This window comes from Callithrix jacchus, chromosome 13 (genome assembly GCF_049354715.1).
Source record: "Callithrix jacchus isolate 240 chromosome 13, calJac240_pri, whole genome shotgun sequence".
Taxonomy (NCBI): domain Eukaryota; kingdom Metazoa; phylum Chordata; class Mammalia; order Primates; family Cebidae; genus Callithrix; species Callithrix jacchus.
The window spans coordinates 17,120,680-17,135,444 of NC_133514.1; the positions used below are offsets into that span (position 1 = coordinate 17,120,680).

General features: G+C 36.8%; 1 protein-coding gene and 1 long non-coding RNA gene across 8 annotated transcripts in view; one reads left to right on the top strand and one right to left on the bottom strand.

The window, feature by feature from the left end:
* LOC103787459 (uncharacterized) overlaps positions 1-14,765 on the top strand; it is a 426,173-nt gene that overhangs the window by 188,270 nt on the left and 223,138 nt on the right. The gene's annotated exons all lie outside the window — the stretch shown is intronic.
* Positions 842-14,765, bottom strand: part of ADAM28 (ADAM metallopeptidase domain 28) — a 72,321-nt gene continuing 58,397 nt past the window's right edge. For 4 of the 6 annotated variants that reach the window (XM_008979111.5, XM_008979110.5, XM_008979108.5 and 1 more), the window contains 9 exons: positions 12,629-12,788; positions 11,000-11,080; positions 10,595-10,673; positions 6,249-6,357; positions 4,901-4,979; positions 4,211-4,276; positions 3,337-3,402; positions 2,077-2,139; positions 842-1,525 (listed from right to left, as the gene is read on the bottom strand). In XM_008979111.5, coding sequence (XP_008977359.4) covers positions 1,505-1,525; positions 2,077-2,139; positions 3,337-3,402; positions 4,211-4,276; positions 4,901-4,979; positions 6,249-6,357; positions 10,595-10,673; positions 11,000-11,080; positions 12,629-12,788 — 724 coding nt within the window. In that variant the 3' untranslated portion in view covers positions 842-1,504. Of the gene's footprint in view, positions 1,526-2,076; positions 2,140-3,336; positions 3,403-4,210; positions 4,277-4,900; positions 4,980-6,248; positions 6,358-10,594; positions 10,674-10,999; positions 11,081-12,628; positions 12,789-14,765 lie in introns of those variants that run through there. The other 2 variants (XM_002756867.7, XR_004732669.3) reach the window with 2 other exon arrangements.

Consider the following 14,765-nt stretch of genomic DNA (forward strand, 5'->3'; position numbering starts at 1 on the left):
GAAATGGGTGAAGCAGACACACAGAAGAAAAACTGTTCCTGTGATGTTGAACTAAAGCATGTTCCCTGATTACAGAAATAGCTACATTACTAGCTGATCTCTGTTTAAAGTGAGATAAAATTTAACTCAAAGTGGCTTAAACAACAAGGAAAATTAATGGATCATATAACAAGGAGTACTAAGAAAGTGTGAGGTAACTCCAGCAGTCATTTATCTACCGGATCAATGACGTCACTGAAAGGTCAGGCTTTATTCTTTTCATCTTTCTGCTGTGTTTTCTTCAGCCTTTATAATTGCAGTGTGGAGTGCAGCAGTACCAGATAGAGTTTTCAGATGCCCAAATCCAGAAAAAGGGATGAGGAAAAAATTTCCAGCAATGTGTTGACGTAACTCCTTTCTCATCTTACTGGGAAAAATGGGGGAGGATTATAAAATCATCTCCAAGGCAACCACTAGTATGGGAAGATGAGGTTATTATAATTGACTTAAATGGATAGGGTTTTAACCACGAGATGAAGTTAGGATATTCTTTCCTGTAAGTGAGCAGGTAAACAAAATTAGGGTTCTGAAAGCCAGGAAGAAGGGCTTTGTTTTTCCGGGCAACCCATAGTGTTTGCTACATTACCCATCAACTAAGCTGATGGTTGATATAGGCAATGTGGTTCTATTGTTGAAAAAAGAGTCGGATTACTTTTTGATTACATCTGACAAAGCTGGGAATCTGGAGGTTTATGCAAGATCTCTCAATTTGTAAATACTAGCAATACATTCAAAACATTTAAAAATACTATGTGTCCAGTATCATTCAGACCAAATAAAATACATTTGCAGTCCAAACATGCCCTGCAGCTTACCAGTTTGAAACCTCTGGTTTATTTTATTAATTTAACTAAAATTTTCTCAATTTAGAAAGTGAACACCACTTTAACCATGCCAGTAATTACACAAATATATATGATGAAACATTTTTTAATTCATAGTTGTACTGAATTGTAGAAAACTTCAAATGATATAGCCAATAATGATTTCAGAAGCTAATGTAAGAAAGAAATGCACAACACACAATCTTTATATCATTTTCTTAACTGAGATTCTAATTTGACAAGTTAATAGTTAAAATGATCAGGATGTTGCTACTCATTTAATAATGGATGTGCAATTTTTCTCTTATTCTTCCAAGATTAGTGTGATGTATTTTGTTTGGTTTTCATTAGAGAATGAATCAATTCCTATTAAGGATTTTAACTTCAGAGATATTTGTTTACAATCATCTTCCTTCTTATAAGTATGGATAATTGAAATTTTAAATTCATGCAAAAAGTTCAGGCATATGTCACTCTTGAAAATTTTCTTCAGTCTCTTTAAAGTACAGCATGAATCAGAAAATGTTAACCTCCTTGAGTCAAGAGCAATTCTAGTGAGAAATAAGTATATGTCTCTGTCATTCAGATTTTCCGGTTTTCCAAGTTGATAATTTAGCCATGAGTTCTTGCTAGTTGTTACTTCATGCTTTTGGGTTTGAGCCCTAAAAAAGATAGAACTTTTAAATGATCAGCTTCCTCCAAAAATTTAGATATTCTCTATTATGAAACTTTGAACTATGAAGAAATTATGTGAAGTCACTGTTTCTATTTCATAAGTTATTTGATTGAGCAAAAATGAAGAAGTGGAAATACAAGAGGATAGGAAAGGAGTGAGAAAAACACCACACTAAGATGTAAATATTTATCTGGTAATTAGCATAATATGGAGAAGGTAGGGAACCAGGAGGAGAGTTACAGAATACTATGCTTATTATTCTATGGGAGATTTCTTCTCATATTCATCCTTGGGGAATATTTCTGAGAAAATAAATAATATTGGTATCTACATAGCTTTCTAGCTGAGACCCTTCTAATTTCCCTCTTTTCAATTATTGGCCATACTCAGAAGTAAGACATTAATGTCAGCTCATCTCCAAATCATGCAGATACTATTATTTGTAACTTTCTTCTAAAAAGACATGGTGGGCCTTCTCTCCTTGACAGTAGGAAATTATAATACAAGAATATAATAGTGTGTCTATAGATCTCTTACCTTTGGTATAGACATTGGATTATCCTTGAAAACAGTAGAGTGACATGCTTTTGTGTCTTTATGCTATATTAATTATAAAAACGATGGCATGTCATTAGAATGCTGTGCTTGTCCCATCTTAGCTATAGTTATTTCTTCAATAAAATTATTCCTTACTTCTTTTTCACTCATTTAAATTCTCCCCAACTTTCAGGGTCCAGTTCAAATTCCAACTTTCAGCCAATGAATATTCATCCTACTTTAACTACTCTGATCCTGTTGACTTTCCCTCACCATATTTTTCTAGTTAGTGTCACTCATCTTGGGTGATACTACAAATAATATAGGAATTAAGGGCTCCACTTTTTTTTCTTTTGAGGCAGAGTTTCACTCCTGTTGCCCAGGCTGGCATGCAATGGCACGATCTCAGCTCACCACAACCTCCACCTCCTGGGTTCAAATGATTCTCCTGCCTCAGCCTCCCGAGTAGCAGGGATTACAGGCATATGCCACCCCACCTGGCTAATTTTGTATTTTTAGTAGAGACAGGGTTTCCCCATGTTGGTCAAGCTGGCCTCGAACTCCTGACCTCAGGTGATCTGCCAGCTTCAGCCTCCTAAAGTGCTGGGATTTCAGGCATGAGCCACTATGCCCAGCCTAAGGGCTCCATTTTTATATCACTTACTTTCTCATTAAAATGTGAATTTTTTTTGAAAAAAACAAAAAGGAATTGAAATTTAGGTCTTGCTGATTTACCTACCGCAGAATACCAAGCATAAGAAACATTGTCAGGAGGCTTTTAATGACTGAATGTCCTGTACTTCTTACTTTATGAGCACCAGATTTTTATTGCAGATTTGCCTCTATCTGACCTATTTTTCATACCCTACCTCCTACAGAAAACTGACTAATAATAGGTCTTATTCTATCTACAATATATATAAAGTTAATTATCACATAATAAAGTTTTATCTCCTCTTCAGCATCTAGAAATGAATCTTTGAAGGAGCCATTTACCTCACCCAACAGAGCTATTTATCATTTCTCAATAATTATGTAACAGTAGCACTAATATTTATAATAAAAAATCAATACCCATACTAATTTATACATAGTAAGTAGGCCTTGCTTTTTTAGATATCCCTGGGGCAAATGTGCTATGATATCTCAAGTTAGCCTCAAAAGCACACATCCTGATAAATAACCCATGGATTTTGAGACAGTACTCACAATGAGCAGAAGAGATACTTAAAAAATCACCAGTGACCATCTGATACTTACAAGGAAAGAAGAAGATGGTATGGGTGCAGGAATCGGTGGTGGTGGAAAATCTGGCTTTGTAATTGGCTAAGAAAAGGATAAAAAATTTAAATTCAAAGATAGTCCTGAAAATAGGTGTGCATAAAGAAAAGGCTTAAATCATTTTCAGAAATGGCTAAGCCATGACCCTACCCATGAGAATATTGTAAATGGATGCATTCACTTGCTTTTATTTAGTTGCACACACACAATTGAGACAGAAGTCCAATTCTAACAGATATGTGATGAAGATGATTACTGTAAACCATATGTTTGCATCACCCCACAATTTCATATGTTGAAAACCTAATCCCCAGAATGATGGTATTTGGAGGTAGGGCCTTTTGGAAGTCATGAGTGTGAGGTCCTGAGGGTGCAGCTCTCATAATAGGATTAATGCCCTCATGAGAAGAGGCACAAGAGAGATGTTCTCTGCTATGTGAGGATACAATGAAAAGGCAGTTGTCTACAAGCCAGAAGGTAGCCTCACCAAACACTGGCTCGGCCAGCTCCTTGACCTTGGACTTCCCAGTCTCCAGAATATGAGAACTAAATTTCTGTTACTTAAGTCACCCAGTATATGCTAATTTAGTTACAGCAGCCTGAGCCAATGAAAACAGCAGTGGTACCCTATTAAGCAGATTGGTTCTCTTCTTGTCCTAAGTTGGCATGGAGTAACATACATGTTCACATTTTATATTTTCAAGTTTTGCACAAGAATTTCTCTTTTCTATTAATATTCACATATATTTCAATATTGTCCTGAAGAAATAATGGAACATTGTCGGCTATGACTTTCACGGATATTTCCTGGAGATTGAACTATGGTGACATTTAAGAAAAGTTGCTAACTCACAAAAGACGCTGGGGGCTCATTGCCTTCTAATGGCAGATCATACACATGGGCCTTCATCCGACTCATCTAAAAAGAAGAATGAATATTTCAAAATGAACCATTAGTTTCATAGGCACAGTTTTTAAGCAGTCTTTTCAAGGCATGGAAGCTTGGAACTAAGCTGACACCAAGAGACCAGTTAGAGTCACAGTGGTTCAGCTGGTATATGCTACAGAAGTATTTCCCAGAGTGGTAATGAAAAGTTTTCATCAGTAAATTATTCCCAGTGTTATTATCATTAACCAACTTCAGCTAAAATATTTATATTTCCAGGATGTGAGGAGGACATTAGGACTATACATATGTATTATACAAACATACATATTTTTGTATCTACTGGGCAATTTGCAAAGAAGTAACCTAGAATCAGAGAGCAAGAGGAAATGTGTGTGTGAGAGAGACAGAGACAAAGACAGACAGACATCTTTCTGCCTTCTTTGTTCTCTTTATTCTGTTTGCATTTCATGAACCCCGACGAAGTAGCCTCTGCATTTTAGGGACTCTGTTTTGCATTTAGCAAAAGGCAAAGGAGACTTTTCTGAATGTGTAATCACAAAATGCTGCTGGGTAGAAATGATAGGTAGGTGGTCTAAGAGTGTGAGAGAAATGCGAAGTGGGGACATGGTAATCACGGTCCAAACTATAATTCACCTCTTGGGGTTGGACAGCCTTTACCATCTGGGGTTTCCTCTTCTGTTTGTGTGATCTGGTCCCAGCGGTAGATAGTGGCCTGTAATAGACAAACACATTATATCAATTGACTTAGCAGCTCCTTCAGCATGACAGGGAAACTCTGTACAAGATTCCCAGCTTCCTTTTCCCATTGTGTCCTTCTTGTCTTTTATCTGCTCCCTGGGTCATTTTTCAGCTCTTACCTCCCTGTCAGCCTCCTTCATTGGCTTGTAATTCATAATCAGTACATGTAATTTTCTTTTTGTTCTCTATAGAACCCTGATTTCTAAAAATGATAGTGTTGAATCCAAATTTTTATCTAAATTATGTTGTTTTATTAATACCTTATTCAATATTAAAAAAAGAAACTCATAGGTAAATAAATCAGTCTTTAAAAATCCCCCCCCCAAAAAACCACTACTGTGCTAGAATCATGTTTGTAAGATCAACCCAGGCTCCTCCACTTACTCTGCATCACTGAAAGCATCTTTGATAACCTCGCTGAGCCCGTTTCTACTTCCATCAAAATGTGAAGTTCATAACCTTGCAAAATTGTGTAAGGATTAATATAAAACCCTTTTCATATGTGAAATGAAACTAATCATAACCACTTTGAAGTTCTTGAGAAGTTTAAATGAGGTAAGAAGATATAAAATGCTTAGCACAGGGTTGGTGTGGTGGCTCATGCCTGTAATCCCAGCACTTTGGGAGGCCGAGGCGGGTGGATCATTTGAGGTCAGGGGTTCGAGACCAGCTTAGCCAACATAATATGGTGAAACTCTGTCTCTACCAAAAATACAAAAATTAGCCAGGTGTGGGTGGCACATGCTTCTAATTCCAGCTACTTAGAGGGCTGAGGTAGGGGAAGTACTTGAACCCGGGAGGTGGAGGTTGCAGTGAGCCGAGATCCTGCCATTGCACTCCAGCCTGGGCCACAGAGGGAGACTCCATCTCAAAAAAAAAAAAGAAAGAAAGAAAGAAAAAAAAAAAACGGTGTGGGGCTTAGCACAGTGCTTATCATATAGTGATCAATTAATTCTAGATATTCTTACAGTAAATTCAAAAATCAGTCATAATGAGTTAATATCACTCTTATTATTAAATATAAATACAATGACTAACAGAAGGAAAAAAACCCATTTCTTGCTGTGAATGATATCTCAGTTAAAAGGAAACTGGGCTTCTGGTCCAAAAAGACTGTATATGCATGTATTTCTGAATATTAGAAGTAAATCAAAATTCACTTTGAAAGGGTAGGTTATACCCAGGAATTTTAAGTAAAAAAGGGGTCAGAGAGTCTCTACAGCAATATAAGATAAAGGGTCACCTCTGATCTTTCTTCCGCCTTTCTCTGGAGCTCTGGTGCCGGATTACTACAGCAACCACCAGACAAATGACCGCCGCTGGGAACAGCACCCCAGCCACAATGGAGAAGTCTGCGGCAGAGAACAGAGGCCCACTGAGGACTGCAGAAACACACATCTGCCCATCACACCAGTCCTTGTTTCTTTACTTAGCACACATTCCAGCTACCCTTTTCTCTAATGAATACACATTCCCTGGAAAACCTCCCATAGTCAGTAAAATGAAAAGTATTTTGATCAGCATTATTATATTAATATTTAGATAGAAGAAATATACATAAAATCTGTAGGAAATATCTAACATGAAATAAGCAAAAAAATCATAATATTGAGAATACTTAGAAGGGATAATGTTTGTAACAACTGGAAAATGAGCTGGGAGAATAGAAGAGAATATACAGTAAGGAAGATGACAAAGAAGAAATAAAATATTTTGAGAAGCGGTCTTGAAATAAAACAGAGAAAAGAAGCTAAAACTTGGAAGATATATTCTTGTCAGTAGAAAATAAGAAGCTGAGGTATGACTAAGAGAACTGATGGACAAATAATTGAGTGTTCCACTGATGTTGGTCCACAATGGAATTAATATGGACAGAAAGGAAGTTATGTGACCTTGAGAATAAGGAAATGGTTTGAACAAATATTCCTGGGGCCCAATGGTGCTTTTTCTTTTATTGATGAATTTAAATAATGAATGCAAAAACTCCAGTCTTTTGGTATCTCAAGTGTTCATTTCTCTTACAATAATCTGAAACCACAAGAGAATAGGAAGTAAAAGTTCAAAGAGCAGTGCCAACAGTTACCACTCTCATTACTAAAATCAGCAAAACAATAGGAAGATTAATTTTTGTATTCATGCAAGAAAGGTTCACAAGTGTGAGCACACACACACATGCGGATAGAGATAGGCACATCAGAAGCAGAATTCTGGGTAAGACAATGACTTCAGTTCAAACATGCACTACTCTCCACATTCCATAAAATTCCCATCGAAAAAGTCAAAGGAAAAATCAAACACTGAAGCCTTCTGTTACAGTGTAGATATCTTCAGAATGAAAAATATACACTTACTTGCACTAATGTCAGAACTGTAACTATTTTCAAAGAATGATATTTTAGCAGAGGAAATAAATGGAACTTGGCAGTACTTCAGAAACACCCTGAACTCGAGAAGACATAGTCTGGAGCTAAAGTTGGGACATAGGACAGATGGAAGTACAACAAACAGTAAGGTTTGCAGGTGAAGACAGAAATCACTGAAGAGGAAGTGCAGCCTCTTCTTGTTTCTGGTAATGGTGGACTAGGAAACTAAGACCAACTCTCCCGTTAAAAAGAATCATTAAATTATTTGCAAACAAAAGCCTCCTAAAAATAAAAAAGCACTTAAAAGTTAGATAAAATTACTTTGTAGAGATTAGTGAGTGGGCGAGAACCCAGAGAGACAGAAAAGAAAGGGATCCTACATAGAAGTTCAGAAATGCAGAAAGAAATGAGAATGAACTAATAGCAAACCCTAATGGAAACTGTGGACTTGGGGTGATAATGACATGTTAATGTAGGTTTATGGAGTATTTGCACTCAACAAATACTCCACAGGAGTGGGGGATTTTGACTGAGGGAACCTGTGCAGGCCGGGTATGTGGCAACCCTCTGCACTTCCTGTTCAATTTTGCTGTGAACCTAAAACTGCTCTACAAAAGAAAGTCTATTAAAAAAAAATGGGAAATTTTAGGATAATCATTAAAATAATGTAAAATAAATGCATAATAGCCAGGTTAACAAAAGAATAGAATCAATAAGTCCATATAAAGGGAGAGAAAAGGGAACATGGGAGAAAAATAAAAACTACATTATTGTGGATTTCACCCAAGTATGTAAGTAATTACATTTAATTTAAATGGATTATGTACCTCAGTTAAAGAAACAAAAACCAAAGATGGGAGAGTACTCCTGAAAAATATATGTGTGTGCTTTCTTTAAGAAAAGAAAGATTTAAAACGTGATTCAGAAAGGAGAAAAATAAAAATATGGAAAAATGTTATTCCAGTGCAAATAAAGATCAAAAGAAATACAGCTATAGATGGCCTCCAGGAACTGAATATTTTAAAAGGCAAGAAGATACTAGAGATGCACAGAACCATTTTATAATGATATACTGTTCAATAATTTGGAAGATGCAACATTTGAACCTTGTATGTATATAATAACATGCTCTCAAAGTATGTAAGTGCTGATAGAGCCAGAAGTACTGATCAAATTCACAATTATAGTGGGAGAATTTTAACATTCTTAGCACAGTAATTGGTAGAATAAACAAAATATTAGGATTAATTTATATATCAATTAATAAACTCGATATACAAAATATCTGAAGAATACTACAGAACACAAGTATGAAAAACTCAATCTAATATCACTGATGAATATAAAATAAGAGCAAACAATACAAATTCTTCCAGATTATATAAAAAAATGAACACTCTCCAATGGATTTTATATGATTAGCATAATTTTGATACCAAAATTCAGCAATTATTTTAGTAGGAAAAAAATCACATTCCAGTATCACCCAAGAATATAAAATGAGAGCAAAACTTATCCACCAACATATAAAATAGGTATTATTTCTAAGTTCGGTTTATTCAAAGGTTGCAAAGTTAAATCAGTGATCACAAACCAGATGATTTATTTTGTAGTACTAACAGAGTAAAGGGGAATCATTTTAATAAATAAGGAAGTATTTTCATATGTGTGCACAGACTGAATACATACAAATATTTCAACATACTCTTAACACAGTATTTCCCTGATAGCTTTGTAATTATGCTAAGTATTAATTTAACAATAATTAGAAAATTTCCACATATGTTAAGAAATAAGATGGCTCATGCCTGTAACTGCAGCACTTGGGGAGGCTGAGTCTGGCAGATCACCTGAGGTCAAAACTTTGAGATCAGCCTGGCCAACATGGTGAAACCCTATCTCTATTAAAAGTAGATGTAGGTGGGTGTAGTCGCTAGGGGATTTATGTGGATGGAAACAGAATAAATATGGCTAAACATCAGAAATAAATGTTATTCTCTCTTGGATAGTATAACAATCTGAATTTGGGACACATATTTCACTCATATCTACTTAATCTCCTGTGTATATAGAAGAAGATTGATTCATCACCTGCAGAGAAGACCCTAAGAATATCTCTGTTTCTGCAATCAGAGGATGCAGGAACATGAAAAGGAGGTCAGAGGCTTATTCTACATACCTATACTATATCAGACAGAGAGAGGAGAGTCAAGGAGAAATTGGTGAGGAAAGCAGCTATCTCAGGAAAAAAATGTGATAACAAGCTCCCTTCTCATCATAACAATTGAAAGCGGGTCCCACTCTGGCTCCTTCCCACCCTGAAGACCTAAAGGCAGACCTGCCTACCTGCCCATAAAGCTCCCAGCCAGATTCCCCCTCAAGAGAAGTATCTGTAGGTATAATAGCACACAAAAATGCGGAGATAACTCATGTGAACTCATTCTGCTCAATCAATTCTACATTCAGCTAAGGATCACATATCCTGAAGAAAACTGGTACAACAGAATACAAGTGGCGTGGTGATAGAACAGAACAACCCAACTCAAAAGAATCAGATAATTCAAAGAATAGAATTGAATGTACGCAAATAACCATAGTCATAGTTGTGGTTTTTGTTTGTTTGTTTTGAGACGAGTTGCTCAGTCGCCAGGCTAGAGTGTAATGGTGACATCTCAGCTAACTGCAACCTCCGACTCCTGGGTTCAAGCGATTCTCCTGCTTCAGCCTCCTGAGTAGCAGAGACTACAGGCACATACCACCATTCCCAGCTAATTATTGTATTCTTAGTAGAGACAGGGTTTCCTCATGTTGGCCAGGATAGTCTCGAACTCCTGACCTTGTGATCCACCCACCTTGGCCTCCCAAAGTGCTGGGATTACAGGTGAGGCACCTCACCCCACCTCATAGGGAGTTTTATGAGAATATTACATTTTTCCATTAAGTTGAGGCTGCTATGAAAATGGAACAATCCGAAAGTAACAAAATTTGGGAAATTAAAATAACATTGCAAATCTAAACATTGAGGAAAATGTTTTGCATGTGCAGTGAAAATAGGGACATGGAAAATATAATTAAAAGATGTTAAGGAAATTTGGGGGATGAATATTGTGGATTCAGTATCTACAGAACAAATTTCAAGAAAAGAAGAAGCAATGAAGTCTCATATAAAATAAAGGCTTGGAAAAGGAGAGCAATTTTCTCAGGTTAGATGTGTAATGCTACCTACGGAAGACAACTGAGGAGTCATCACAGTTGGGGGGGCTCCATCCTTCCTCACATTGACATTGGAGTTCATGGTCACACACCTAGGGGAGCAATGATCCTGTTAGTGTCCCCGCTAGACTGACTACAAACTCAAGGCCCTAATCATCCATAATAAAATTCATTCGAAAACAGGAATAACTCAATTTCCAATCTCCAGGCTTCCATCTATCTACAAAAGTAGGAATGAATGAGAGGCATTTCATAAATGATTCTCAGAAGAAATTTCTCCTTGAGCCATGCTACTAAAGGGTTGGACAGACTTATTAATTCTTATAATTTAATGCAAAAACATTTATTTAGTTTTATTATGACTGAGCTAAAATGTCATAAGATCCAGAGAGCTTAGGGAAACATTTTCAGAACTTACAGCATGTCCTTTGCACTTAGATGAGCAGTTGGTTGATTTGTAGGCTTTCTCGATATCCACACATTCTGCATTAATGCAAACCTGAAAGTGATGTAGAAAACATGAAGGTTAATCCCCTCTGAACGTAGGTGAGAAAGTTGAGGTATGTGAAGAGCTAGCAGATGTTGTTTAAGGTGGCTTTGCCAGGAGGCTGTTGCAGAGGAAGGGAAATGTTGTTGCTGAAGGTATCCTCAACCCAAAAAGATCGAGAAACTCTACCTAATCATTTATGTATTTTTAAAGATTGCAACACTCTGTATCCCAGAAGCAATGACTATACACAAAGTTAAGATATGAGCAATAATAAGATGATCTTGATGCCAACATGAGTGGCATGCTTAATGAATTATGCTACTGAAGGGTTGAACAATTAGCAATTCTCAACATTTAATGCTGAAAACATTCCCTTAGCTTTATTATGATTGACCTAAAATGTCATAAGATTCAGAGAGCTTAGGGAAATGTAGTTTCAGAACTTACAGTGTGACTTTTGCCCTTAGATAAGCAGTTGGACCCAGGAAAACCTCATTCTGCCCTACTCCCAGTAACTTCCTCCCTTAAGTCCCAAGCATAATACTCATGCCAGGTCATGGGATACTGTCTCAATGTCTTTAAATGCTTCAGCACTAGAAAACATAAGGAAATTATTATCTGAAACCTGGAAAATCCAATTAAAGATTATATTTTATGTAAAGGTTTTTGCCTTGATGCTGGCATGTATTTCAGGAAAAACTGGGGAAAAGAGAAGTTTAAATACTGTGGGTAATTCTTATAGGTAAGACCTAATGTTGTAATGTCAAATTAGCAGATTTGTAAACTTTTCTAAATGTTCATTCTCAGCTCCAGAGGCTCAGAGACCATGTCAATCTCATTCACCTTTTTATATTTACTTTTTAAAACTGTGTGAACAATACCCACACTGAACCACTAAGAAAATTCTGGACCCATCATTGAATAAATTTACCTTTAAATAGCCAAACAGTTTAAGTAAATAGATGATATTTTTAGGATTGACTTGACCACAGTGAATAATCATGGGAATTCTTTGGTCACGTGGATATCTTAGTCAGATAAATAGGGTAATTCCAATCCCTTATAAGAGACAAACCTCCTCATTGTCAAAGTTTGTGGGTTGGTTGGCCCTTGGCTAAACAGTACTTGTACTTGAGATTAAGTTCATTATATTATTAATGATGTACAAATCTGTTAAATGAAGCTCAGTATCGAATACACTGGCACATTGAGTTTCCAGCTTTCGTCTATGAAAGTTAAATGGACGCTACCCTGTGTTAACAGCGTGACAATATGATACTCTTCTTGAAATCATAACAATGAGAGTCAGTGATTTCCAAATTTCACCATGGTGTTTGAGAATGTTACTATCAATGCTTATTGCTGCTGTTTACTAGGTTCTGTGACATTTTTATTTCTCAGTGTTCCAAATTCAAATCTCTATGGGTTCTATTAAGGCATGGTGAACCCCAAAATTGGGAAATAAGACAGGGAGTAAATAACTAATGAGAGGCAAAACAACAAAACACATCAATGCAAAAAATACTACTTTGAGTGAAAGCCACAATTTCAACTTACCTTGTTATGGCCACACTTAGTTCCATTGGCCACCATGCCTATTTCATGACTTGTGTCTTCAGGGTCAAATGTTTTACATGTCAGGAAAGTCACTATACGTCCCTTCCAGGGCACATTATCTGACCCACCTTGACAGAACAACTTCCCACACATGGTATCACTGAGGAAAAGGCCAAAGTTTATTGCAGGATTCAAATTGCATTTTATATAAATGCAAGTCAGCTCTAGGACTATGGATATTTAACTGATGGTATTTTTTTCCCAGTAGCAGAGATTTTTAATTGTACTTTATACTCATTTTCCCTTATTTCTCAGTAATAGGATGCCCAAATGTTAGCACAATATATTATTGCTCAAATAAACAGCATCACCCAAAAATTATGCCTAATTTTTGCCAGTTCCCTAACTGGTGGCCCATGAGAGGAAAACAGAATCTTAAGCACCAATACTAAAGGGTAGTCTTAAATGAAGAAGTATCTTCTGTTTCTCAATGCTGTCTGTTTTTGCTGATTGGAGTGTGATAGCTGGAGAAGTCATCATAGACTAAAACACTGGAAATGGAGGTCATGTGGATTCCTAACATCATAGAGGACATCTGAGAAATCAGTCTCCTCCTTGTTTCAGATAGGTTACTCATTTATTTCTATAACTGGCTGCAGAAAAATTCCACCAAACAAAAGCCCAGCTCTCCACTATAGTTCTGTCAGTACAAAGCGGAGCCTCCCTTGACACTGCGAGGCATCAAGTGGAGTTACTAAAGGAACTGTCTTCCTGAAGCTGCAGACTAAACTGCTCAGCACGCAATCAAGCCATTGATTTACTGCCAGCAGGACTAAAAGACAATAAAATCGAAGTCAATTGGTTTATGCAGAATTCGGAAGAGGGCTGTGAGACAGTATCCTGAAAGTGAGGGAATCAGATTTTTTGATACCTCTTGGCTGTAGAAAATATGTTTGAAAAGGGGAGAAAAGCATATGTGTTCTCTAAAACATGAGAGTGTGGTTTTCTTGAATCATTAAGGTAATGCCATAAAGGATGGCTTTAGGGCACAGGGAATTTCAGGCTAACTCTCCACTGTAGCTGATGAGTATTAGAGAGTGACTAGGAGGCCAGTTTGCAGGGAGAAGGAACTGCTTGAGCCACTAGCTGCAGAAACTATGTAGTGCCCACACAAAAAGTTACATAGGACAATGGTGTGTGCACAGGCTGCAGAGAAAAGATGGCAAGACCCACTTTCTTCCCATTCACCACCTACACATTACACTTCCTCTGGCCCTTACCTACTGCCTTTTACATGATTTCCTCTTTTGAATGTGGCCTGATTTCCTATAAAAAAGAAATCACAAGACCAGCAATAATGGTTGTTGTCTAGGCACAGATTCCCCGAGGACAACCCTGTATCCAAAGTATAGTTTGGTAATATCAGTCATACAGTGAAATTCGTGTGCAATAGACAGACTTTGGGAAACATTGATCTTGTACAACCTCTTGTTATAAATTATTTTGTATGGGTAAAATTTAGAGCAGGTACAAAAGTTTAATCTATAATTCAATTTTAAAACTCATCTTAAAATTGCAGAATTAAAAATAAACCATAGAAAAATCTAAAGTTCATCTGGTGTGCTGTTCTATAGTGCTTTCCAGATGTCAGTACTGAAACTAACAAACGTTTTAGATAAATTGTCAATATTTTCTCTTACTGTATTTTTTCTTTATGTACTTCTACTCTTCAAGCATTGCACTGTTATTCCTGTGGGTAGATAAATATTTTTACTCTGAAACATATAAGGAAAAGCATTTGCTTGAGAAAGCATCCCATTTATACTGGGAAATCCCTGGACAATTTTTTTTCATCTTTTTTATTTTTCCGGGTTCTTAGGTTACGGGTTGTATTTGGTTACATGAGTAAGTTCTTATGTTATTATTATCCCTTAAGCTCTGGGGTACCTGTGCAGAATGTGCAGGTTTGTTACATAGGTACACAGGTGCCATGGTGATATGCTGTATCCATCGCCCTGTCATCTACATTAGGTAACATCCTAATGTTACCCTCCCCTAGCCCTCACCCCCCAAAAGGTCCCGGTGTGTGATGTTCTCCTCTCTGTGTCCATGCATTCTCATTGTTTAACTCCCAATT